General features: G+C 38.8%; 1 protein-coding gene across 1 annotated transcript in view; it reads left to right on the top strand.

Annotated features, from left to right (window-relative positions):
• The window catches only part of LOC129771748 (zinc transporter 10), a 68,228-nt gene that overhangs the window by 14,217 nt on the left and 26,338 nt on the right, over positions 1 to 27,673 (top strand). Inside the window, exon 2 of the mRNA XM_055775746.1 lies at positions 16,785 to 17,240. Coding sequence (XP_055631721.1) covers positions 17,052 to 17,240 — 189 coding nt within the window. The 5' untranslated portion in view covers positions 16,785 to 17,051. The remainder of the gene's footprint in view (positions 1 to 16,784; positions 17,241 to 27,673) is intronic.

Below are 27,673 nucleotides of genomic sequence, written 5' to 3'. Positions count from 1 at the left end.
TAGGGGAAACTTTTGTGCCTACCGAAATGTGTTCCGTAACAGAGACATCAAAACCAAGGTGCCTGGGGAAAATCGGCATTGCAAATATATGCAAGTCGGGGGCATTTTTGCATTGCAAGTAAGGTGGGTGATACGATTAACTCTAGCAAATAAAATTTAAATTTGAAGCCTTAATGTTGCTTCGTGTAATTTCAAATCAATGACCGATCGTGTATTGTGAAAAATTTAGCACAAGTGAAGTGCAAAATTGTATATGGTAGCTGTTGTGTTAAAATGACTTGAAATGTGAAACGATTTTTTTTTCACTCAAAGAAAGTTCATGCGACGAGAAGAATTGGAGAAGTGAAGGAATATTCGAAAAAGTGATTTCCCATACACTCTACATATCGTATTAGGTGCTGTTAGTGAAATTCGCATTGAGACATATAGCATCGTTCTCCGCTGAGTTTAAAGCGAAGATCGAAATGGGTTGACACAAACACGCAGAAAGTAAAAATTCTAAATGAAAATTACCTTTGCCATTTCAAATATGTTTTCTCTATAATAGAGTAACTTGCTTCTTCGAATGACAATGGTGAGTTTATTTACTTTATTTCATCGATACATAACACAGGAGCCATCTCGTCCACGGCCACAGAGGGCGGCTTTCGTCATATCTCATTCCACTTCGGCCATCTTGACCATCTTGATACGCACCATCCAACAACTAATGACCATCCTTCTGTCATCATCACTCGGTTGTAAACACTGGTGAAGTGAACAAACAATACCCAACAACCAAACTAAAAACGGCTTTTTTCAGGACCACCAAATCATTATCGAAGAGTTGAACAATTTGATCCAAAATCAGCATGCAACAGATAGCCTAACGGAATCCTACGTCAACTATGCGGTCGTGTCTCGGATACAACCTTTCTGTGACTTTTTTTAAGGGACTTTTACCCGAAGGTCATGAAAGAACGCTGAGATTTTTTCTTGTTAGTTTGTGAGTGGAAGATTATAAATATGGATTTTTTCCTACAGGGATACACATAAAAGTCAGCCCTTTCAACTTTTTGGTAGTCCTGAATAGAACCGAGGCGCATTGATTTTGCGCCCGTGTTCGGGAACACATATTCCGTCCACCAAAAATACAAGCGAGTAAAAAAGTATTCACAGCTTGTATGTATCTGCTATGATGATTCCTTAGGAGCATTGATTTCATTTCAGTCCGGCGGCAGAATGTATAATGCCTAGGCATGTGAGCGAGGCCATCTTCATCTCACAACGCAGTTATAACTAAATGGATTTCCGAGCGGGTACCAGTTTATATACAGATTTGTGTGATTTCAATAACGAAACGGATCGAAGGTTGTACAGGCCACTGATCATTCGCCACTAGTTGAGGAATGTACCGCTCATGACAACTCTACAGAAGCTGATGATTGTGCAGGCCAGTGATCATTCTATTGGATTCCTCGATTCGACGACAGACGACGACAGACACAACACGCTAGATATGGGGAACAGACTAGGGGGGCGTTGCCGTTTAATGGGCAGCTGCACCCCAAAAGGAAGTATCCCGTGTCGGTCACACGTACAGTGCATTGGAGACTACAACATCCCGATAATGACCATAAACTGTAATACTAGCCTCGTGCCAACCGCGAGTAATCGGTTACAAATTACTAACATAGCCTATAAGAAATATTGTCAAAATATTGTACACCCGGCCCTGTCAGGCTAACGCATATGAGTCTTAACAAAAATGTATATTTTGGAAAAAAAATAGCCTGTTTACGAAAGCAATTTTCAAGCTATTGAAACATGTTTTCGGGACAAAAATTAACGTGCATATAACTCTTGGACATTCCATCTTTTATGAATGGATATTATGTTTTAATACATTAAATCCATAGTCAATGGCATCCATTTTGATCGAATTATACTTGCAATTTCGGTTTTTCGCTAAACACTCCGTTCAGTCCGGTTGCAAAAAAGTAACATGTTGCATAATCTACAGATGTGTGAGCAAGACCATCCTCATGTCACATCGAAATTACAACTGAATGGACTGTCGAGCGGGCGCCAGTTTATATACAGATTTGTTTGATTTCAATACCCTGTATTTAGTTTCATATCCCTCCTATCCGATCGATAAACTTTTACTTAGTCGCGGCAATACATACACACACTATTTACAGATGCACGGGCCGAAGGTTGTGCAGTCCACTGATCATTCAACAAGAGCCAAAGGTTGTACCGCTCATGACAACTCTACAAGAGCTGATGTTTGCGCCGGCTAGTGACCATTCTATCCTGGATTCCTCGAGTCGAGAAAGACGCACCACGCTATATATGGGGTACAGAATAGGGGGGCGTTGCTGATTAATGGTCAGCTGCATCCCAATAGGAAGTATCCCGTGTCAGGCACACGTACAGAGCATCGAAGACTGCAACATACCAATTATGAGAACACTTGTAATACTAACCTCGAGCCAACCGCGAGTAATCGGTTACATATTACTAACATAGTTGTAAGTAAACATTGTCGAAATATTGAACTCCCGGCCCCGTTAGGCTGACGCCATATGAGCCTTAATAAAATATATATTTTGGATAAAAAAAAATACCCTGTTTTCAAAGCAATTTTTAAGCAATAATTAACAAGCATATAACGCATTTTATCTTTCGAATCAAGTGGTTATCATACCATTTCGTTCAGTTGTCTAGGAGATATTAACGCTCAAAATCTTGTTGTTCCGACGTAACGCTCATGTTTTCGAAACTTTGAACTTACACCCCAGTATAGAAATGAAAGGCGTAATCCTACGTCAAAACATTTGTAACTATAGGTAAACTTTTGGAAACCATACCTTAGGTCGTTTTGGATGCTTTTCTTCAATATAATCATCACTAATCAGCTATGCCTTTGTCGTTTTGTTCACTACTGTCTACCATTGCCATTGCCATGTCCTTTCCTGTATTCTGCGAGAAATTTTCCATATACCGTTTGATCAGGTCTTCAGAAGCGTAAAGCATGTAGTTTCCGATGCTTCATTCCGCCAGTTTCTAAATTATTTTTCGGACAAAATTATGGTACATAATGTTATTCTCGTCGGGTCGTTTACCCTAGTTGTCGCTAGGAAGTACAGTATCATCAAAGAAAAAGTTGGGATGAACTACAACCGTTGGGATCAGTAGTGAAACGCCCTGGCAGAGACCGAAAGCACAACACGGATGCAAGAACGGATTTCAAAATCATGCGCGAAGTCAATAATAACCCGAAAATAGCTGTTCACTAGATCCAGAATATTCTTCAACTATTAGTTTCCGATCGAACTGTTCATCGCCATAACGTATCACAGGGATTTAACGGTGAAGTTGCCCGGAAGCGTAGATTTATCAGCAAGGGAAACAAAGCCAAACGGCATAAGTATGTTAAGGAACATACTGATAAGCCCCTAGAGTACTGGAAAACGGTTCTCTGGTAGTCCGGTAGAAAATTCGAGCTGTTTAACCGAAAGGAAAAATCTGGTGGTTTCGCTGATCCAGACTGGCTTACAAGACACTTAGACTGGCTTACAAGGTTTACAAGTTGGTATTTCAACAGGACAAGTATACGAAGTATACGTATACTGCCAAGAAGACCAAGTCTTCCTGCCTTGTCGGAACGCACCACTGGAAAGGCCTGGAAAGGACATATATATGCGAAAAGTAGTCCTGAACTGATCCCTCTTTTCTCTTATCATTGCTTTATTCGTTATCATTGTTTCTCGTTTATTTATCTAGTTATTTCTTACCTAGCGACAGTCGAATTAGGGTCCTCGGCTGAATCGCACGAAGCGACGAAGTTTCGAAAACAATCATCACATGATCCACACTTTGAAGTTCTTGCCATTAATCCGCAAATAGATGAATAAAAACTCAAGAACATTTCATCTACTGATTTTGATATCAACATATGAATATAAGACCTGTGAGATTCCACAATTCTTCTGTTGACTTATGTATTTTACATTACAGATGCCGTGGGAGCACATTTCTTTAACTACCACTGGTGCGTTCCGAGGAACAGAAACACATGCTAGAAGTAGCTCGTGTGCAAAATGTATTCATCATCCACCAACTTAGAAACGACGATAAGACTTCATAAATATGCCAGAAATTAAGATGTTATCATCACAACTACTGAACAACTGCTGCTCCGCGATGCAATCTCCAGCCTCAAACCCTACCCTAATAAAGCTACGGAGGCTGGAGCAAACTGTCACAACAAACAACTAACGACCTCAAGAGTTTATCTCCACTGTGAAAGATAAACATTTTTATTAGCCTATTTAGCACAATTGGTGCTCATATTTGGCGGAAGGCAACAAATTAGATTCTCGACAAGCTTCACTCAGCCGCTATCATTATCGCTGTGGTTGTTGCCTTTTACTGCAGTGGATTAGCATATTCATGACAATTGTCGTGAGAAAATACATCAATTTGGTCTGCTAGTTAGCTTCGGCTGCTGCATAAATGCAGCCATATTTGAATAAGGTAATGCAATTTGGTTGGATTGCACCTAATGAAATGAGAAATATCCTTGGCAAATTTCCCATAGAAAACGAATAAATCTCGTAGCTTCGATATGTCTTGGCGGGCAAAGATGACTAAATGTACCAAAGAATAATTGGAATTGATAGCTCTAGTTTTTCGAACTGCTTGACCTATTATCGATCTTTTTACAGCAAATGAATAGTGATAAAATTATTTCTAACGAAAATCAATGTCAAATGTCATCTTAAATGTCTAGCGAAATAAGGATTATTTTTGTTTTTTTAGGCACTCATCATCAAATGTACTCACTCGTTGAAATCGTAATGCGGGCGCTACACGATTCGTCCAACGTTTCACTCGAATGTTGGACTCAAACATTTGACTCGATGAATCGTCAAATGTTGTGACGAATGTGCTGCTACACGGTGAAGTGAATGTTCGATTCAAAGCAATCGGCCCAAACAATCGGCGAGTATTTGGATCGAATGTTTATTGTTTTTATTTACCATCAAAAACGTTAGGAAACTGAATGACGATGCGAGTACTCAAATCGCTGCCGTAGCAATTGTACTGATATCGGGCTGTAAATTAAAAATGCTTCAAATCAACATTATTAGAATGCAATATTTCGCCGAATATTTTGAGCTTTGAGAATCAATTTCACAGTTCCTTCACCTAAAACTTGTAAACAAACCAATCTGTCAAAGATAGATTCGGACGAATCGTGTAGCGGTGTATCGAATGTCATCGAATGACAAAAATTCTTTGACTCGTGTCACTCGCGTTGGAAGGTAATCCACAACGAACGGATTACCTTCCAACGCGAATATTCGACACTCGACATTGGTGGTTCGTAGCTCGTCAGTCGACTACACGATGCGTCGAATCATCGAGCGTCCAGCATTCGAGGGTGTTCGTAGCATCGTGTAGCGCTGGCTTAACCGTTGTAACGTCAGGACAAACCGAAGGAATCACTGGAACGGACCGCATTCGTTGATACACTGCGTTTCACAACTATAGAACCACTCATATTTTTTTAATTTCCAGAGATATGTAAGAAATCGGTTGAATTGAAGAATATAGTGTAAGATATAATAATTATCTTCTTTTAAAAGACTGGCCATTTGAATTTTATTGTTGCGTTCGGACGTGTAACATTTGAAAAACTAAAACTCCTGTGTTTCATAACTATAGAACCAAATGGAAAAACGCTCACTCCTTTACAAAATTAACGTCAATTTCACATGAATTATAGTAAGTTTCTAACTCTAAGGTCATCTTTAGTTCTCAATCAGTTCAAATAAGCCATTCGGGGTGGTTTTGACCAAGTTGCACCATGTTATAAAGGGTGTGTCACATCAAATTGCAACGCTGTAGAAATTTAATTTTTAGGAATTATATCTACAGCTTTCGCTTATAATCAGATAAGAGTGTATAGATCACGTTGGCCATGCTTCACTGTCAATTTTTCGTAAATTTGGAAAAATGTCGTCGAACGAAAAAGAGCGTCGTGAATTAATCCTGTGCACTCATTTCGAGAATCCGGAGTTGTCACATCGGGACATCGGTAAGATGCTGGGAATCGTCCAATCCACGGTCAGCAGAGTACTAAAACGATACTTCGAGAACCTAACCATCGACCGGAATGTGAAGAACGGCAAAAATGGATGCTCCGTCAGTGAAAAAGATCACAAGCGCGTAGTTAAGCAGTTTAGACGTGATCCGAGAAGTTCGGTCTGGGATGTCGCCAATAAGCTGAATTTGTCAAGTTCATTCGTCCAGCGGACCAAGCAGCGGGAGGGCCTGCGTACATACAAGGTTCAGAAGGCTCCTAACCGCGACGAAAGGCAAAACATGGTGGGGAAGACGCGAGCCCGGAAGCTGTACACCGAAATGCTGACGAAGCCTGGTAATGGACGACGAAACCTACGTCAAAGCGGACTTTCGTCAGCTGCCGGGCCTGTTGTTCTTCTCCGCAGAGGACAAATTCAGCGTTCCGGAGGAGATTCGCAAGCAGAAACTATCCAAGTTTGCCAAAAAGTACATGGTGTAGCAAGCGATCTGCTCTTGCGGAAAGCGGAGCGCCCCCTTCGTGATGACCGGCACGGTAAACGGGCAGGTTTGCCTTAAGGAGTGCCTACAGAAGCGCTTACTACCACTATTGAAGCAGCACGAGGGCCCGACCATCTTCTGGCCGGATCTCGCTTCGTGCCACTATTCAAAGGACGTGTTGGAGTGGTACGAAGCCAACGGGGTCACCTTCGTGCCAAAGGAAATGAACCCGTCCAACGCGCCGGAGCTTCGCCCAATAGAGAAATATTGGGCGATTATGAAGCAGGCCCTCCGGAAGAACCCAAAAGTTGTCAAATCGGAGGCGGACTTCAAGAGAAAATGGATTTCTGTTCAAAAAAAACTACAACCTGACGTTGTACAGAACATTATGGACGGGGTAAAGAGGAAGGTGCGAGCATACGGGCTTGGGCTCGAAGTATGAATAAAAAGAAAATGCCAAAAGTTATTTAAAAGTTTTTATTTTACTGTCTAAAATTTTCAAAAGGATCGGTCTACTGGGCGAATTTCTACAGCGTTTTTTCCGTGATGCAATTTGATGTGACACACCCTTTAGTGTGTTTCTCGTTCTACGCAGAGGATACTGCTCTTTCAAGCTCTTCAAATCACTCATACTTCTTGTAAGCTGCATCTACTATTCGTACGATTACTCCTCATAAGTTTTTGATAGGGTTTTGATCTGGTAAACAGGCTGACCAGTCATCAAACCATGCCTTGACTTTCCGGATTTTACGAATTGATTCGAAATTTTCCAATTATCACATTGTTTTTGATGTGAAAACAGCAGTAAATGATTCTGAAGTACTTCGTTGCGCTTTTGACTTTTGACGTGTTGATGGTAAGCTACCTAAACCAGGCCTTCTTGTGAAAATTCTCCCAAACCATACAAATTCCATCTCCAAAGCTGCGGGCCCAAAAACTAATGTGGAAGCTAATCCAATGGGTTTAACTATTTCAGGAGAACTTCTCTGGTGAAAAACACTACAAATTCAATTTGAATAGAATTTCTTCATACTGGAAGGACTTACGAAACGTGTCATGTAATTTTTCAACTCGTAACTTTGCAGGAGGCAGTTTGATGGTTCGAGGAAAATGTTTTCAAAACGACTTGATTCAGATAGCTTTTCATCAACACCAATGTACAGTCAGAAGTGCAATGAAATGCTTTATAATCATTTACTCCCTTTTTGCATCAAAAACAACGTGATAAATGGGGAACTTGGCATCTATTTATAACATCCTGGAAAGTAAAAGTTTATTTAATAGGTGCTACAGATTCTGGACTGGTCAGCTAATTTAACAGATCAAAACCCTATCAAGAACTTATGAGGCATAATCGTACGAATAGTAGATGCAACTCACAAGCAGTATTAGTGATTTGAAGAGCTCGAAAGAGCAGTTTTCTCTGCGTAGAACGAGATACACACTACAACATGGCGCAGCTGATTGATTGTGAACTAAACATGACCTACGAATTAGAAACTTATTATAAATCGTGTGAAATTAACGTTAATTTTGTTAAGAAGTGAGTGTTTTTTCATCTGGTTCTATAGTTATGAAACACTAGAATTTTAGTTTTTTGAATGTTTCGCGCCGAAACACAACAATAAAGTTCAAATGGCCAGTCTTTTAAATGAAAATAGTTGTTACATCCTACACTACATACTTCAATTCAACCGACTTCTTTCATATCTCTGGAAACTCAGAAAGAATGGGTGGTTCTATGGTTGTGAAACGCAGTGTATATCCGACGAAGCCAAAAGATTGGGAGCGTCTACTTCACTAGATTTTAGATTTTAGAAGCGGAGACAACGTTAGCAGTTTCCCTCCGTTGTGTGAATGGGTCAGTATTCAGCAGCTGACATCAAGCTTCATACGGTAACAGAAACAATGGATCATTCCACTGAATACAAAACATTTGGAGGAGCTGAATGCCACCCTATTGACCCGATACTGGACGACTTGACAACTCAATGCAGTGAAAGACATTGTCATTTCGTTAGCGTAGAGAATGTAATAACGTTTACCAATCTGTAAGAAAACGTCGTTGAAGAACGACAGCGAAACCAAGTTGTCTCTTTTATAGATGCCGATCGAGCTGATATTTAGAGGAAAAAATCAACAAGTTTCATACTAAAACAATGCGAAAACTATTCAACAACCTCCCATTCTGTTCACTAACTTAAAATTTACTCGACAAATTACCCGTTTTGAAAGTATGGAGGCAACGTGGACAAAATGTATGGATGGACTGCAAATTCTTGAAAATTCCTTGTTCTTACGAGCAGTTACTAGCTTTGTTTTTCCAAGTTTGTACATCTGTAGCTTCGGTTGTGATTGTACAGCGGGTGGCCAAATTATTATATTCAATGAAAAAGTATTCGAAATCTCTACTATTTGTATCTGGCAACCTTCGTACTTAATGATAAATATATAAACTCTTCAAATTCTCTTTATCGTCTATGAAATCCAAAAAATGTAGGAAAACGGAACCAAACTTCTAAAGATTAGTGGCGAATGTACTGAAAAATTTAAACCCTCTTAAAGCCAAAAAGAAGAAGAAGAAGAAACTTCTAAAAATTCAAAAAACATACATTGAAAATCAATAATAAATCAATATCACTGCGAAAACAATCATAGCTATCTACCATGCGTATCATTCTGCACCCAAACTAGCGTTGGCAGAAAACATATCATCTTCGGCATAAAAAAATGATTGTTCGTGTGCATCTTTTTTAAGAGATATGAAATGTTTGTATGTATGGGAGCAGATCTCTCTTACTCTCAGACTGAACGTCAGCTTGAAATTGTACCCAAAAAAAAAAATTCCAGTCGATGCCAAACAGGGATTCGAACCAAGGCCGACTAGAATGCAAGGCTGTTTTACACGACTACACTATTCACATATCCACTGGTGCTGTTGCATAAAGGCGCGATAATTTTACACCACATCATGAAATGGAGTTGGATCTTAAAAGTATATATGAAAAGTGTTTTCTAAGAGTAAAAAGGAGTGCATAAACGTATCCTTTGTATCCTTTTCGGTCGGAGGCCGTGTATGTGGCAAAGTATGCGAAAATGTTAAACGCGTGCTTATTTGCAATGTATCTCTTGTTTCGCTCTCTCCTATTGCTCTTATATTAACTTATATTTCCTGTTATGTTTAAGCTCATTAAATTTTATAAATCAGGATGTCAAAACATGTGCCAGAGATTAATTTTGGGTGTACTCACTGAAAATAAGAAAAATCAGATATAAATATTGACCTTCGTCTCGCACCAGCTAGCAAGCAGACGGATATCACATTCAACGATTTTGCTTGGTACTATAGAAGATATCGCACACTGTTCAGTTTCTGAAGAGCAGTCAAACATTGTGTCGCAATCCTCCCCAGTGTGACTCTCCTGCCAGGCAATATGTATAAAACTAGGGTTCCTGGAAAAATCGCTCCAGAAAACAACCGCTCAGAAAAAATTTATAGTCACAGGTAGTCGCGGAAAACGCGAAACAACATCATCGGTTCAAGACGTTCTGTGATAACGTGCGCGAGTATACGAGTTATGATTTTGCGCACTAAATGTCCGAACCAATATATATATATATATAATTGTGGAAGTTTTCTTCAGGTCGTGGTGCAATAGTTATGAATTGCAATGAACGCTCGCTAAAGTTCGGTCGGACCTTGCTGAAGGATCGTATCCTATGTTTAAAACTAACCGGGCAATCAGTGGAACACATGTTTCCGTGCGAGAGACCGCCGCTTCCGACGGTGGGTAGGTGGCCGGCTTGGATCGTGTCATTTTGGCGGTTTGGGTCGTCTCGATTCCTTATCCTCGTTAAATTCATTTATTCATTATAATATTAGGTTTAGGTATAATATATATTTATTCATTTTATATTATATTAGGGCATAATAGAGTAATATTAATTACCCTAATTAGGGTATTAGGCGAGAGAAAACAAATCGCTCTAACATTTCTAGTGTTTTGGACCTATATTTTACTACGGAGGGAGCTATATTCTTCGGTTGAAAACTGAAGATGGATTTTTTTTTCGCGGCGACTATAGTAATCGCCACCATCACTATAACAAAACCGATTCTGTTAGGATTTTTGTTACTGAGATACTGAAAAAAAGTGTTAATGGTGTAGCTGAGAGTTAACGTTGAATCATTGACGATTCAACCGTCATCCATCTAATAACCAGTTGACGGTGGCGGCGAAAAGTCTCCAAAATTTATTTTGAATATTCATATAAAGGAGACGAATAAATTAAAAGATATTTCTGTAAAGATAAGTAGAGACAGTGCCGTTCGAGTCGAAGTAAAGAAATGGCCCCTTAAAGGCGCTGTTCCTACACAAAGGGCTGAAATCTGCGATAAAATATGCTGTAAATGAAGTGGAAATTTCACCACCGAAAATCCACTCACGTGCATAAATAATATGTATACAACAGCATCCCAATATACTCTATTCGCTTTCCGTTATCGTATTTTTCCTTGAATCAACTGTAAGAGCAATTGCCCTTCACGCTTTTGGCTTTTTATGGTCGTAGAGCAAATTCTGTTCGTTCACGCTCCTCAGGCATCACTATGTTGGTTACAATTTCATACATGATGTTACTCGTTTTGCGCGATTACGCTCTAAGCCACACCGATTTTGTATGTGGATTTGAGTAATTTAGTATGGGTAATCTACTGTAGTATTCACCTGTTCCCTTGTATCTAATTTGACGAATGGGGAGAATGTCAAAATAATGCATATTTTTAAAGTGAATGAATGAGGAGGTCAATGAAAATCGCAAGTGAAAATCCAAGACAATTTTGAGAACAACTGCTCCGTCTATCCATCCAGTTTTGATATGCGTTTAAAAATTGATTATTTCCATTTGACTCGGGGACTCTTTATATATTTCCCGCCATTTCAAAAGTCTGATAATAGGTCTTCATATACCGCCGATGGGGGTGAAAATGGGTCAAAAGAAGAAAGTTTTCGAACTTTTTGTTGAATCACTATCGTAAATTTGAGTAAAACACAATTCTGATTAAGTAGAAATGTTCTGGAATTGGAATAATATTAATTTTTCACTGAACTACGACTAAATGAAAGTTGACCCAATCTCACCCCTTAGAAGGGGAGACAATGGGTCAAAGTAGTGAATATTACTATCTATTCAGAATTGTGTTTAGAAATCAATTTCTTAATAATTTCAACATAATTTAACACCATGTAAGTGTCTTGAATGATTGTTTCAGTTACGAAAATAGTGTCAAACCACCATTCCATGTCAAACTAATATAGTGGTTCTCAGATTTTCGTGAAAAGTGGTAGTTTTGTTCTTTATCGCAAAACATTAGACCCCTATTTTTATCATTAGGGTGATCATTTTCTTTCCGAAACTTTTCGAAAAATATTATACCTGCAGAACTTTTGGATTTTGGTCTTGTAATTATTGATTGTATTTTTTTTTATAGTTTACATTGTCTCGGGACAAAGGGCACACTATATTATTTTATAGTTTTTTCTTGAAAATTTAGATTTTTTTAGATAACATATCCAAAATTCAGAGATGCGTTATTTTGTGTTACTGAGTTATGATTTTTCAATATTAACCGATGGTCCGAAAAATCATTTTTCCCTGTTTTTTTCTAAAAATAACTTTCTTTTCAAATTCATAACTTTTAAACTACCGGGCCGATTCAGATGATCGATGTACCGATTTAAAGTCCCATGAAATAACACATACGCAAAAAAAAATATTCTAGTGGCATAGATGTTGTCCAGTCGCATAGGAATGTTGAACGAAAACTGAAAACATGTTAACTTTGCAAAATCACTCGAAAACGAAAAAAAACTCTTCTCTGATATTCGGATATGTTATGTAAAACAAACCTCAGCTTTCGAGGCAAAATATAAAAAATATGGTGACTTTAGTTCCGAAATCATGTAAGCTATGAAAAACAATTACAATCAATAATAACGAAAACAAGATTTGGTTTTTCCCAAGTGTAATGTATTTCAAACAAAACTAGTTCATTGGCTTTAATTTGATATATCGATCATCTAAATCGGTCCAGTAGTTCAAAAGTTATGAATTATTAAAAAGGGTATTTTTTTGGAAAAAAGGGGGGAAGTTGATTTTTCGGACCACCATAAAATGGAAATGGCCACCCTGATGAAAAAAAAAATACGGGTCTAATATTTTACGATGAGGAATCCTTGGTTGGATTTCCCCTATCTCTAGTAGGAATATTTCCCATTAAAACCATAAATTCTTATTTACACTATTTTCTAAGGCACGCTTCGTCCGTAAAAATTCTACCTATGAATCACATGATTCGTACAAATAATCGTGCGAGTAACATTTATTTATGTGGCTTGAATTCGGGTAAACAAAACTCGTCTGTATTTGAGTTCACTACATTCGAATGGAAAAAAAATGTTGATGTTCAAAATCAGTAATGACTCATCTAGCGAGACTTTAAAGAATAATTCTATCCAATATTTACAATTTTAGTAGTTCTGTATAATGCTGAGCATGAGACTTTTTCTGAGGTGTTATTTGATGGCTATTTACACATGAAACTTTGATGAATTATTAAATTATAACTATTTGTACTACAGTTAAGTATTATGCATTGGAAGTTGTGGAAATATGTCTTCTATTAAACGGCTCACAGCTTTCAAAAATATTCGCAATATTTGTCAAGATATTACTAATAGTAACCCATTTTTACTATCCATTTTATATCCGGACTATACGGCGGATGAAAAGAACCTCCCATCCGAGCTCCCGGAGCTTCTGGCGCGTCACCAAAGAAGTGTGTGGCCTGGCGTTGTCCTGATGGAAGACAATGCGGCCTCTGTTTATCAAAGATCTTCTTCTTCATGAGTGCTACCTTCAAGCGGTCCAGTTGTTGGCAGTACAGGTCCGAATTGAGCGTTTGGCCATAGGGAAGCAGCTCATAATAGATTATTCCTTGACAATCCCACCAAACACACAGCAGAACCTTCCTGGCCGTTAATGAGGGCTTGGCCACCGTCTGAGCCGCTTCAGCGGGCTTCGACCACGACCGTTTGCGCTTCACGTTGTCGTAAGTGAACCACTTTTCATCGCCAGTCACCATCCGCTTCAGAAACGGGTCGATTTTGTTGTGATTCACATGCGTCGATACGGTCAAAGAAGTTTTTTTGCGTCAACGTGTGTGGCACCCATACATCGAGCTTCTTTGTGAATCCAAGCTTCTTCAAATGGTTAATAACGTTTTGATGACTTATCCCCAGCTCTTGGCCGATGCTACGGCTGCTACTATGCCGGTCTTTCTCGGCTAATTCAGCGATTTTGTCGCAATTTTCGACGACAGGCCTTCCGGAGCGTGGCGCATCTTCGACGACCTCTACACCAGAACGAAAACGTTGAAACCATCGTTGTGCGGTGGAAATGGAAACTGTATCGGGTCCATAAACTGCACAAATTTTATTGGCAGCTTGAGATGCATTTTTGCCTTTGTCATAGTAGTACTGTAAAATATGTCGGATTTTCTCTTTATTTTGCTCCATATTTGCGACACTATAACTCACGAACGACTTAACCAAACAAAACACTGTCAAGGACTATATTATAGCGCAAAAATACCTTTCCAACAAGCTATAGTATGACTCGATACAATAAATACAACTAGAACTACGCGCTTACAACGACACCTCGCGGAAATATCGCAGGACTATTTTGACAGCCTAATATATAAAAATGTTCTGTTCGTTTGTGTACACGTCAAAAACTCGAAAAGTACGGAACCGATTGAGCTCAAAGTTGTACACAATATACAATCCACTTCAAGGAGTGTTGTTACGGCATAAAAATTTGGAAAATTGTAAGAAAAATGATTTTATATATGACCAGAGTCCGTTTCTGAAATTGAGCTTCTAATTAAAATCGACTATTCAGCAATGAATATGTGTTCTATATGATGGAAACATCTTTTTTTCCACGTGTTTGACAAAATTATGAACTGAAATTGTGTTTCGAAGTGATTTAAAATTTATCGATTTCCCTCATCTATCTCTATCGCTATCTCTATATACATAAAAATGTTCTGTTCGTTTGTGTACGCGTCAAAAACTCGAAAAGTACGGAACCGATTGAGCTCAAAGTTGTACAAAATATACAATCCACTTCAAGAAGTGTTGTTACGTCATAAAAAATTGGAAAATTGGAAGAAAAATGATTTTATATATGACCAGAGTGCGTTTCTGAAATGTTACGAAGTGATTTAAAATTTATCGTTTTCCCTCATCTATCTCTATATATATATATATAAAATTTCTGTTCGTTTGTGTGCGCTTTAAAAACTCGAAATGTACGGAACCGATTGAGCTCAAACTATGATACAATATACGAAACAACCAAACACATCTAGGATTGCTGTTATAACATAAAAAAATGAAAAATTCAACTCAACCATGCAACCACAATGTGCCACAGCGAAGCGTGGCAGGGTACAACTAGTATATGTATATATGTTAAATGTTTGGCACTGCTCTAATTGGAAAGCTTACAAAATCTATTATCTCCAAAAAGCGAATCAGAAAACCCCTTTTATTGAAAGGAAGCTTCAAAAATGTAAAAAAATCAACAACAAACTGTTGGACAATCGCTGTTCGGTACTCACGAGTTCCGGAATGAATACATTTTTGATAACTTCGAACTAATTTGTACTTCCAATAGACCACCTGGATAAATTAATGGAATATGAAGTCATGTTTTGAATAACAAAGTTGTTTTTCATTTCCGCTTCTTGAACTATCCTTGCACATTCCTTATCAACAGTAATGGAACGGATAATTGGTATACTGGTATACTCCATTACTGTTGATAAGGAATGTGCAAGGATAGTTCAAGAAGCGGAAATGAGAAACAACTTTGTGATTCAAAACATGACTTTATATTCCCTCAATCTCAATACACTATTTACAATACAGATTTAATTCTATATTGACCTAAAGACCTAAAAAGAGCATTTTTTTTTATCTTCGCTTATTTTTCGTCGGCCTATTTCCGCCTCTTCAGTACCAATCACCGACATCAGGGAGGCGACTCCACCTGTTCCTACCTATCAGACTCAACAACTCATGAGCCGGGCCAACTTCTTTTACTTCCACTCCGAAGGAAGACGTAACCAGAGATTTTTCGCCTCAGAAAATCCCAACGACGCCAGCTGGGATTGAACCCAGGCCGATCGGATTGTGAGACTGTTACGCTAACCACACAACCACTGGAGCCGTCTAAAAAGAGCATTGATCTAAAGAGATTTTGCGTAGGGTAAAAAAAATTCTTCCTGAACAATCTAATAGAAATGAAACCTATTAGCATTCTTTATATAGAACCAGAAATTTACTTCACAACATTGATCAGTTGAATCTGATTAGGTATCTAATCACTTCACGCTATCATTATCAGACAATTGAATGCCGAAATGAAGGCTATTGACATGATTAACTGATATTCCGTTGCGCTGCTGTCTTGCATAAATACATAGCAACAGCTAGCTTCAGCAGGCAACGTTCATAGTGTCCAATAATGGTAGCTAAGCTAAGCAGGGCAAATGCTATTTCGAATTGTTCTTATCGGGTTTTGTAATGACTGTCTGCGATTGTCTTCGATTCGAAGACAAATGATGTACTTTTAAAGTAACAATTCCTCAAATTTAAATTAAACCGATTGAAACTAAAAAATACGTACAAAAGCGTGATTCATGAGTCTTATAACATTCCACAGGCACAAGATTTAAAATCTCTCCCATTAATCTCAAGTTTTGCCTGCTCCTCACATAAGTCATCCAATGCTTTCCTCCCACACTCTGTCTCAGCTTATACCCATCCATGTTTCTCCTACATGAACTGAGTCACACAATCACATAATTGCCGAACTCCGGTAACCGGTATCATGTATACCACACGGCAGACATACAAATTTACAACACCCCCAATCAGCATGATAATCGTCAATTCTCATCCTCATTCGACCTTATCGCACACACAAAAAAGATCATCACCACATTCATGCCCCACAATCAACACACTCGACCCACTCACATCGCCGATGCCGATAAGCCATCCAGACAGCATGTGATTGCAGGCTTTCTTCCCCCCGTTTCTGATCTTGAATCTCGCTTTTATCTTTTCTTCCAGATTTTCGGGGATGAGTTCCGAGCGGTAGTCACCGGTTGAGGCTATTCGCGTACGGTACGGGCGCGTCTCGCGAGTGCTGAAGGTTCTCTTGTAATGTGTTGAAGGTAGTTTGCGTTTAAATTGCGTGCCATTGATGTTAGAATCATCGCGGAAAAAAGTGAAAAATACACAGAAAAAGTGCAGTGGAAAGCTCAGTAACAACACAGGATAATTCAGTGTTCAAAAATTAGCTGTGAATCTTCACTTTCATTGATACTCGAGCAGAGAATGCCTATGAAAGAATGGATCTACCGTCTACAACCGGTACAGCTGTACATCGTGCTGGCAATGTCAATCGTGTACTTTCTGGTGCAACTCTTCCTGAGTCACATTTCGCACGCGTTGGTGCTGCTGGTGGATTCGTACCATATGCTGTGCAACATCATAGCCCTCACCGGGTGCCTTCTAACTATAAAGGTAGGTCTACCACGAACAGAAGCGGGGAAAGTTCTTTATTTTCTGATACATTACTGAAGGTACCCTTCCAAAAAATCTCAGAATACAAACACACCTTCTAAATGTAATCCTCTGAGTCCTTGTCATTGTTGGTACCTCGTCGGCGTTAATGGTCGGAGCCAAATAAATAATGTGGTTACTGAAATAAGCTATAGATACATATGACGGGCTGAATGCAAAATATCCTTCGATTTTTACCGAAGATGTGTAAAGCGGACTTGTTTGTGTGTCCAATTAAAAAGAATGACGGCCAATGACAAGAAGTGACATGCAGTGACATGTAGTGATAGCTTCATTGAAGGGTCGTTGGGTTTACAGCAATGATGTGTTGTACACCAATTAATCAACACTTTCACTTCGTGGCATACATCCATATGAAGCATTTGTCCATTTTATACAAGTCATTGTTGGCAATATCATGGCTCTGTAGTAAGGGCAATAGATCAAACTAATGGTCGCAATGGTTCAAGGTTCCTACAGAAGAAGAAGAAGGGCAGTGAGGATAGTGTAATCAGTTGCTCTTGACTATTGACGCCGTGTGGACCTTATGTTTTAAGAGTTTTATGACTTTTGAGTCATCTTATACTACAGGAGAGCTGCCGCATGTCAAAATAAAAATATAAATATAAATCGTGTCGATTTTTGACAAAACATTTTTTTTAAGATAACAGTAAATCTCTTAGTTTCATGCAATTTTAAGATGCATGAAACGTCAAGATTCATCATCATCTCGAAAAAAAATTTTTTTATCAAAAATCTAAACACTCTGGGTCGTTTTTTGGAATATGAGGCAACACTTATTGTTTAAAGTCCCAATAAAAATCGTCATCTAGACTTTTCATATGGGACTTCCTGCGAGTTTTCCCGAGTTTTCAAAAAAAATTTATCTCAAAAAATTTTTTTCTAATATTGACTTTTCAGATCAGAGCTGGGCAACTTTTAGAAAAAGATCGATCTTGGCGAATCGATCTTCTAAACAGCGTAGAGATCGATTCACTGAATCAATCGGTACCAAAGAATCGATCTTAACTGAATCAATCTTTGAATAATTGAATGCCTTTTTTCTAATTTATTTACTTGTTCTATATAAGTATTGTCCTATCTTGGAACATGGAATAAATATCTCACATTTCTATTAATACATCAAAAGCATTTTATTTAGATTCTCAGCATGAAGGTCACAATAAAAACGTATAATCCAATCATGCCATTCGTCTGGCATTCAGTCGAAACCTTAGTAGTAGTCACAGATCCAGAAAAAAAGCTTCTGATGTCACCATACAATTGCGTAAACATTTCCACTGTCAGCCTAGTAAATGTGATGATCATATATACAAAACTGCTTCTTCTAAATTATCGTCCACTAATTTGATAACCTTCATAGGGATTCAATGAAATTTATCAGGTGGTTTTTGAAGAGACTAAAATCAACGTTAGGAAATCCAGCCGGTATACCACGCCACGCGGCACATCCATCGTCAGCGGTATGCGATATGCATACCCAGCAGAATGAAATAATAAAAAGGCCACAGCCATGTGGCTCGCTCTCTTTTCTCACACTGGACGTCGGCTAGGGAATAAGTAGGTTAGGAATTTAATAAAACTCTTTTTTAAAAAGTATATAAACAGGAAGAGTTTCCTTACTGGCGCAGCCGGTAGGATACCCATCAGGAGGTTTTAGAAAAAAAAGTGACAAAGTGACAGTGAAAGCTTAGTAGTGATCACCAGCAGCAGCACCGAATAATCATTCTGGAGCATCGCTTGGACATCGCCCCTAGCAGAACGACAACTATTGCCCGCCTCCTCGGGGCCTACATATCAGCATATCGAATGCTAGAAATAATCGTGTAAGTACACACATTTAATTATACTTAACTACCGAAACAATGCCAGACGAAAAGTGCAGTGAAATTGAGCAGCTCCGTAACACGGTTGAGGAGCTTAAAACAATGCTCGCCGGGGGGCAGAATGACGATCTTTATCGCCTGCCAGATCCCATCAAAAATTTGTCCGAGTTCACGGGCAACAAACGAGAATTAAACTCGTGGTTGGAAGAAGTTGACGAATTATACGATACCTTTAAAGTGAAGGGACGAAAGGGTGCTCCTGACACATTAAACATGTTCTATCTCAGAGCAATAAGAAACAAAATTAAAGGTGAGGCACGCACCATTCTATGTGCCAACGGGAAGCCCAGTACTTTACAGGGGATTAAGAAAATTTTGGTCGAAAACTTCGGTGACCAAAGAGATTTTACTACTAACCTTTCACTTTTATTCCATATCCGTAAAGGTGACAAAAACAATTCGAGATTCTTTAACGAGGTTAAAGAAATCAATACTAAGTTGAAGGCTAATCTTCAAATGAACCCGCTTTCACCAAACGAAATTATCGAGATGATAACAGTCTCAAAATATTTGGACAATATAGGGGAGCCACTTGCGTCCATTATTAGAAATTCTAAACCTTCTACACTCGATGAAGCACACTCAGCAGTTATGCTTAATGCTAACGCCGAGACACGCGCAAAGGGGACGGTAAAACCAAAAGCATTCGGAAATCAAGCACACCAAAGTATATTAAATTTTAATAAACCCCCACCGCAACAGCAACAACAACAACAACAACAACATAAGAAACCATATCAGCAATACAGAGCGCGGGTTGAGCATAATAATAATGAATCAAATGGAGCGCAAAGCGCCATAGTGGACAATGACTCGGACGATGACAATGACGATGACGATGACGACGAATCAGATATCGCAGTGGAATCCAATGAACTAAATTTTCACGTGGTCAGATTGAAAAACTCTCGAACTTGAATTTTATACCATACATTCGTTTTACGACTTCGAAAGGTTATTTAAACTTTCTGGTCGACACAGGGGCCAATAAGTCGTATATAAATCCGGAACATGTCAAAACCGCTAGCAAGGTATCTAATCCTGCGGTTGTAACAAACAAAAATGGTTAATTTGTAATAGATAGCGTTGTACATGCTAATTTGTTTGCAGAATCCTTCAGTGAAAAATTGCCATACCACGTGTTTAAATTTCATCCATTTTTCGATGGCCTTATAGGCTACGAAAATTTAGCGCGCATGAACGCAATCATTGATACAACACATCATTTTTTAAAAATTGGTAACAGAGAGTACTCTTTCACAAAGCACTATCCTTCAAACATAAATTTCCACGAGTGTCGTGAAAAACTTGGTGAGATTTGTACTACATCGAATGGCACATTTTTAATTGAGCATGAAACAGATATCAACTCAAATGTCACTGTAAATCCTGGCTTATATGTAGCCGAGGATAACAGGGCAACAGTATTTCTGTCTGCAAATGGAAAGAAAAGAAATCACAACTTAAAACCATTCGATAATGATCCTTACTTGTTGGAAGACAAATGCAGTACAGGTAAACTAAAATTTCCTGCCGATCATTTAAACAAAGAAGAAATCCGCCTACTGGTTAAAACCCTGAAGCCATTCAAAGACATATTTTTCAATGAAAGCGAAAGGTTAACTTTCACTCATGAGGTAAAACATTCTATAAACACGACTAATGAAAAACCCATCCATCAGCGTACATACAAGTACCCATACCACCTTCGAGAAATTGTTTCTGAACAGATTCAGAAGATGTTAGACAACGGCTTTATCTGGAACAGTTCGACTTTCGAATCATTTACAAGAAAGGAAAGCAAAACGTAGTCGCGGATGGGCTTTCCAGGATTCCCCGCATGGAACTCAATCTTCAAACGTTGGAAAGCGAATGCTTTGAAAATCACGAAGTATATGGTCCAGAAATTATCAACAAATACAAGAACCAGCTTATATTAAAAATTACTAAGGATAAGTCTAAGAGCCCACATATAATATATAATACTTTTCCAGGTCAAGTAAGACACATTTTTCATAGAAATGGATATTCAGATGGAGACCTAACAAGGATTTTGAAGGATTATCTGGATCCAACAACGAATAACGGTATCTTTGCGCCACTCGACATTTCTTTGTCGTGTCGAAGGATAATTAATAACACATTTAGCAAGACCTTAAAAATTAACTTCTCCAATCTCAAACTTCCAGATTTGATGTCATCAGCGGACCAACAGGAATTCATCAAACGATGTCATAATTTTAACCACAGAGGATGGAAACTCACATACAGTGAGCTACAGAAATCTGTATACTTCCCAGGGATGTTATCTAAGGTCAAGGTATTTGTACAAAACTGTGAATCTTGCAAATTTGCCAAATATGAACGAAAACCGTTCAAAATCCCGTTCGCGCAAATTTACAAGATTCAAAATGAAACTGCCGATGAGTTAATGGAGACTCTGACTGAATACTTTAAAAGTTTCGGCCTACCAAAAATGATCACTTGTGACCAAGCCACAAGTTTTAGAAATGCAAAATTTAACAAATTCTTACACAAACTTGGTATATCTCTTCATTTCGCGAGTTGCAGTAATGGCAACGGAATTGTGGAACGTTTCCACAACACATTGCTCGAAATGTCTATGGCGAATAGAGACAAAATAGAAAATCTTTCACTTTATCAGGGCCTAGTCTTGGTAACGACCCTGTATAACGAGACAAAGCATACGACGACAAAACTCACACCTAGAGAAATAATATTTGGAAATTCATCGTCCCTTAACATTGACGAAATCAACCTTTCGAAAAACAAAACACTTCAGACCGCTAGAGACAATATATCCCTAGACGCAAACAATCACAATTCTAAATTACCCATAATATCAAAGGACGATTTCAAGAAACTGGTAAATAGACAAGCACTAGTAAAATGTAAAGCACATCCAACGCCTCACGGACACAGATATCGACTCATAAACATCAAAACTGAAACGGACAAGACAGTGACCGACGACACAAACATCAAAATTCACAAGAAAAGCATCAAAAGATCTCCTATCTAAACCCCTCATTTATATGATCTTCCTTCCAGACTATGTCTACTACTCCAGGGCGGACACTGCGATGTCCGCATACACGATTTAAATCAAAACCCTCTAGCTGTTGTGTCATTAGGACCTGCGAGAATAAGCCATAACTATGTTAGAATTATCCACCGTGTAAATGTAAGTTCTATTGAATCCATTATTGAAAAACTGATTGTAATTGCAAATGAAAAGATAACACATAGACACATCCTGAGCCCACTTATAAAATCTAAACAAGAAAAATTGTTAATAACTTTTGAAAAACTGAAAACGCCAAATATTAGACGATTCAGACGATGGGAAACCCTAGGAAAAGCCTGGAAATATATATCAGGCAGCCCGGATGCCGAAGATTTGAAAATCATTAATACCACTACCAATACACTAATTGAACAAAATAATAAGCAAACAGCAATTAATAAGCAATTTGAAGAAAGAATCAATAACTTAACAAAAACTATCTCTTTGCTAGCTACCGACTATTACAAGTCACATAATGAAACAATGGATGGATTTGAATCAGTTAATCTTTTATTTAATTTAGATGAGCTCATCAAGAATGTAGAGATAGTAGAGGAGGCTATAACTTTAGCTAGGTTTAATATACCAAGCAGCCGCCTCATCAGCCCAGAAGAAATCTTCGCAGCACAACAGTTTCTCACCAGCAACAATTTCGAACTAGATTCCTTCGGCACTATTCTGGATATCGCCAGCGCTTATGTTCTTCGAACCTCACATTCAATTATCTACACCTTAAAAGTTCCAAGAATTAAGGATGTCATTTATGAGCTACACTACATCGAACCAGTCATAACCAAATTCATCTATCTTCAAACTACTATCTAAAAGGACCCAAATCTTACCATATGCAAAATTTATGTCCTAAAACCAGAGGACTTTACATTTGCCAAGAGTCGCAGTTAGAAGTAGCAGGAGCATGCATTCAACAACTAATGAGTGGAAGTTCTGCCCAATGTATGGTTGAGAAAACGTATGGTCAAAATTTTGTAAAGAAAATCAACGACGCCAATATCGTTGTAAATGATGCAAACATGACTATGTCTTCAAGCTGTTTTAAACACACGAAAGACTTGCAGGGATCTTTCTTAATTCAGTTCTCCGGATGTACTATCCACCTAAATGGAGAGGAGTATACAAATCTCGACGCTGAAGGACCTGCAACGTCTTTTATTCCAACCACCGGGTTAAAGGTAAACGCCACTGAAATCATCAATCGTATGCCTCTAGACTACTTACAGAAACTTCATCTAAATCATCGAGAACACCTGCACAAGCTCAACTTGACGACGACAAACATACACGGAAGTTTGCGCACCTTCAAGTGGATATCCTTTGGTTCATTCTCCGTTACAACTCTAATCATCCTTGGAATCATTTTCACCTTGGTCATCAAAAACATACTTCCACCATGCAATAGAACCAAAATCGTTATTAAGGGAGACACGCCAACGGGTAGTATGGAGGACATTGTAGATGAATATATTCAGAAGAAACCGAGGGTTAAGTTCATACCGCAGCAAGATAATTGAGGAAAGCCGAGGACGACTTTCGACTAAAAGGGGAGCCGTTAGGAAATCCAGCCGGTATACCACGCCACGCGGCACATCCATCGTCAGCGGTATGCGATATGCATACCCAGCAGAATGAAATAATAAAAAGGCCACAGCCATGTGGCTCGCTCTCTTTTCTCACACTGGACGTCGGCTAGGGAATAAGTAGGTTAGGAATTTAATAAAACTCTTTTTTAAAAAGTATATAAACAGGAAGAGTTTCCTTACTCAAAGTTTACTGAAAAAAAAATTACAAAAAAATCTCTAATCAAAAAGACCGAAAAGAAAAGATCAATTTTCACGTTTTTTTTTGGAGTACAAATAATCGATCCAATAAAATCGAAAACCGAAGAGAGAAATATCGATACAAGATTGCACAATCCTGTTTCTGATAGCCAAAAAGTCAATTTTTGACGAAAAAAAAATCGGGATAACAGTCGGCTGAAAAGGTCATAAGGTTGACGTCTAGATGGCGCCTCTTACGAAAATCTACTTGAGTATCACAAAGCACCATCTTTCAATGGATACGTGTCAAAATTTGACAGCAATCGGTCGATTGGTTCGTGAGTTACAGCATTGAGAGTAAAGCAACTTTTGTTATTGTGAAATAAATGGGTCGAGAAAGCGATCTGGCGTAGTGGTAACATCCATACCTCTCACGCAGAGATCACGAGTTCAATTCTCACAATACTGTGTTACCTTATAAACTTTTCAGCCGAACTGTTAAATCTAGACCAGGGGTTCTCAAACTGTTTGGGCAAGAGACACCTTTTCCAGAATTAAGACATACTTTAGACCCCCATTGCCGAATTTCTTTGAAAATCCTATCTTTAGTTTTTTACAGAATAATTATCAATTTGGAAACATTGCAGTTGGTTAAATGAATAAACTTAACAATATTTTTTCACGGAGGTGATCTGGTAACATCCGTACCTTCCACGCAAAAAGTCACGAGTTCAATTCACACTCCGGACATTCTTCCAAAAAAATGGAAGCAATGTGACAAACCTGCCAAAAGTGTTGAAAGTCACTATAATACAGAAATAGAATATTTTCTCATCATATTCAACAAAATGAATAGAGATAAAATTTAGTGAATATCAAGTGTAATTAATAATTATGAATACAAATTACTCAAATTACTTCAAATTGCAAACCAATCTATCCACAGCTACCAAAATATCAAAAAAATATCAAAAAATTTAAAAAAAATAATATCAATATTGATTAGTTAAAACCTTAATTCTCCGCGTTCGTTGATTTTCAAATGGTTCCTTCGGTTTCGCGTTGTTTGCTACTATAATGAAGCCTTTTTCGACAAAGTATGATGATGGAAAAACGAGAAGATATTTTTCAGCAATGAAAACCTTGGTTGTACTCCTGCCTCACCTGTGCTGATGATAGTGAACTTTTCTTGCATTATCTTCTTCTTCTTCTTCTTCCTCTTCTTCTTCTTAAATGGCACTAACGTTCCTAGAGGAACTTCGCCGTCTCAACGTAGTATTACTTGCGTCATTTTTACTAAAGATTGGACTCAAAAAAAATGAGACACACAAAAATGATCACCAAAAATTCGGTTTAAATCGTAGAAAAATCAATCCAAATGACATTAAGTTCAAAACAAAAATTGTAGGTGGTATTTGGTGAGAATAAGATCGATATATACTTAAAAAACCAACAAAGTTTTTCTAAGATCAAAAAAATCGAAAGCAAAAAAAAATTGATTTTCTCAATTTTTCAAGAACAAATGATCGATCCAAAAAATCTGAATCATTCGCTATCCAACTCTTGACGAGTAAAGTTCAGCGTCGGTATTGTGCGTTGCCACTTTTGCTATTGTGCTATTGGTACGAGTGAATCGTGTACGAGTGAAGGTCATTGCTGTCCGCTTTCGACCTGACCTTTTGTGAAGTGGAACGAAGGAACAAAGGAAGCAGCGCTCTTGCAGCGAGCCGGATTGCGGCTGTTGAACTGATTCGGCATAACGGGATCGCCATCGCGTGACTGTCGCAAACGGGATTCATCATCACGTGGCTGCGTAAGCTATTCTTGCGCTATTGTGTTGTCTCCGTAGCGCGTAGCCTCTGTCTCTCCCTGATTAGGGCAGTAGAGCGCATTATTGGAACAACTTATATATTAAGGTACACATATTTATTATTAATATTATTATTCAATTCATTTGTTCATTGTTTGATATTATTATGATAATTTTTTTTTGCTATTTTTTTTAAGATTATTGTTAAAATCAATAATAATTTAGAAATAAGACAGAAATTTTTGTAAAATGGAGAATAGTGGAGGATCTCCAGAGATGGAGATCTCCGATAATGAATCTCATACAAGATCTGGGAAAAAACATAAACGAGTCCCTCATAAGGAAGATAATTCTTCTGGGGACGAATCCGCTCATCCTACCAAGCCCCCCTCTAAGAAAATTGCAAGCCTCCCTTCTCAACCCACTGTTACTTCCACTCCCCCTCTCCCATCATCGATTTCGCTTCCCCCTTCTGATGCTTCCGATCCAACCCAATCCTCGTCCTCGTCCTCATCCTCATTCTCGTCCTCGTCCTCGTCCTCGTCTTCCCCCTCTGTTGTCTCCGCTCCACGTGTCAGAGTTTATCCAGAAGGTGCACCTGGAACTGGCCCTTGGGTTGTTTTCCTCCGGCCAAAACCGAAAGGAAAAAACCTTAACGTGATTCAGATCATGAAAAATCTGGCCAGATACACTTCTGTATCTGAAATTCGCAGGGTTAGACCGAACAAATTGCGAGTTGTCGTGAATGAACGGAAACACGCAAACGAGATTGTTGCTGACCAACACTTCACTCTCGAATATCGAACATTTATACCCTCCCATAACGTAGAAATTGAGGGGGTGATAACTGAAACGGGTCTGACGAGCGAACAAATAAAAGCAGAAGGAAAAGGCAAGTTCAAGAAGCTCCCCTCAATGGAAGTGAAAATCTTGGACTGTCGCCAACTCGGGAAACTTTCCCATGATGGGGACCAAACTAAATTTACGCCGTCCGACTCGTTTCGAGTCACTTTTGCTGGTGCCGCCCTCCCTGACTACGTTATGGTGGACAAATTGAGACTACCTGTGCGACTCTTCGTGCCAAAGCCCATGACTTGCAACAAATGCAGGTCAGTTGGTCACACTTCGGATTATTGTGCCAACAAGGAGCGCTGTGCCACTTGCGGAGAGCAACATGAGGGGAAATCCTGCAGTGCGACTGAGCATAAATGTCCATATTGCGGGGGATCCCCACACGAGCTCTCAGTTTGTGAAAATTACAAGAGTCGCTGGGAGAAACAGAAGCGCTCTTTGAAGGAACGCTCGAAACGCACTTTTGCGGATATTTTAAAGGGCGCTTCTCAACTTGCCCAACAACAACAACCAATCAACACACAAAATGTCTTCGCCACGTTGCCCGTTGACGAAATAGGAGCGGACACAGCTAACTGGGGCACACCGTTATTTTCCAAGGGAATCCCCGGCGCAAAAATGTGACCACTCCCAAAGTTCAAGGACAAGCCCCTCCGGTGATACCCCCTGTTAGCATGCCTAAAAAATCGAGTGCAGCGGACAAGCAAAATCAGGTTCCTCCTGGTTTCCGTGGGAATAATTCACCTTCGAATGGCCCAGCACTCGAGGGGACATCAAAAACCCCAACTGTCCCTGTTATTCCGTCCAGTTCAACTTCCCAATCGGGATTTATAAAGTTGTCTGACCTTTTGGACCAAATCTTCAAGTGTTTTAATGTTTCCGACTCCATCAGAACCCTTGTCATCTCAATGCTTCCAGTATTAAAGACAATTTTGCAACAATTGATGCAAACATGGCCCCTC

This window comes from Toxorhynchites rutilus, chromosome 2, assembly GCF_029784135.1.
Source record: "Toxorhynchites rutilus septentrionalis strain SRP chromosome 2, ASM2978413v1, whole genome shotgun sequence".
Taxonomy (NCBI): Eukaryota; Metazoa; Arthropoda; class Insecta; order Diptera; family Culicidae; genus Toxorhynchites; species Toxorhynchites rutilus.
Note: the sequence above shows the minus strand (reverse complement) of the source record. Positions and strands in the feature narration are given on the sequence as shown.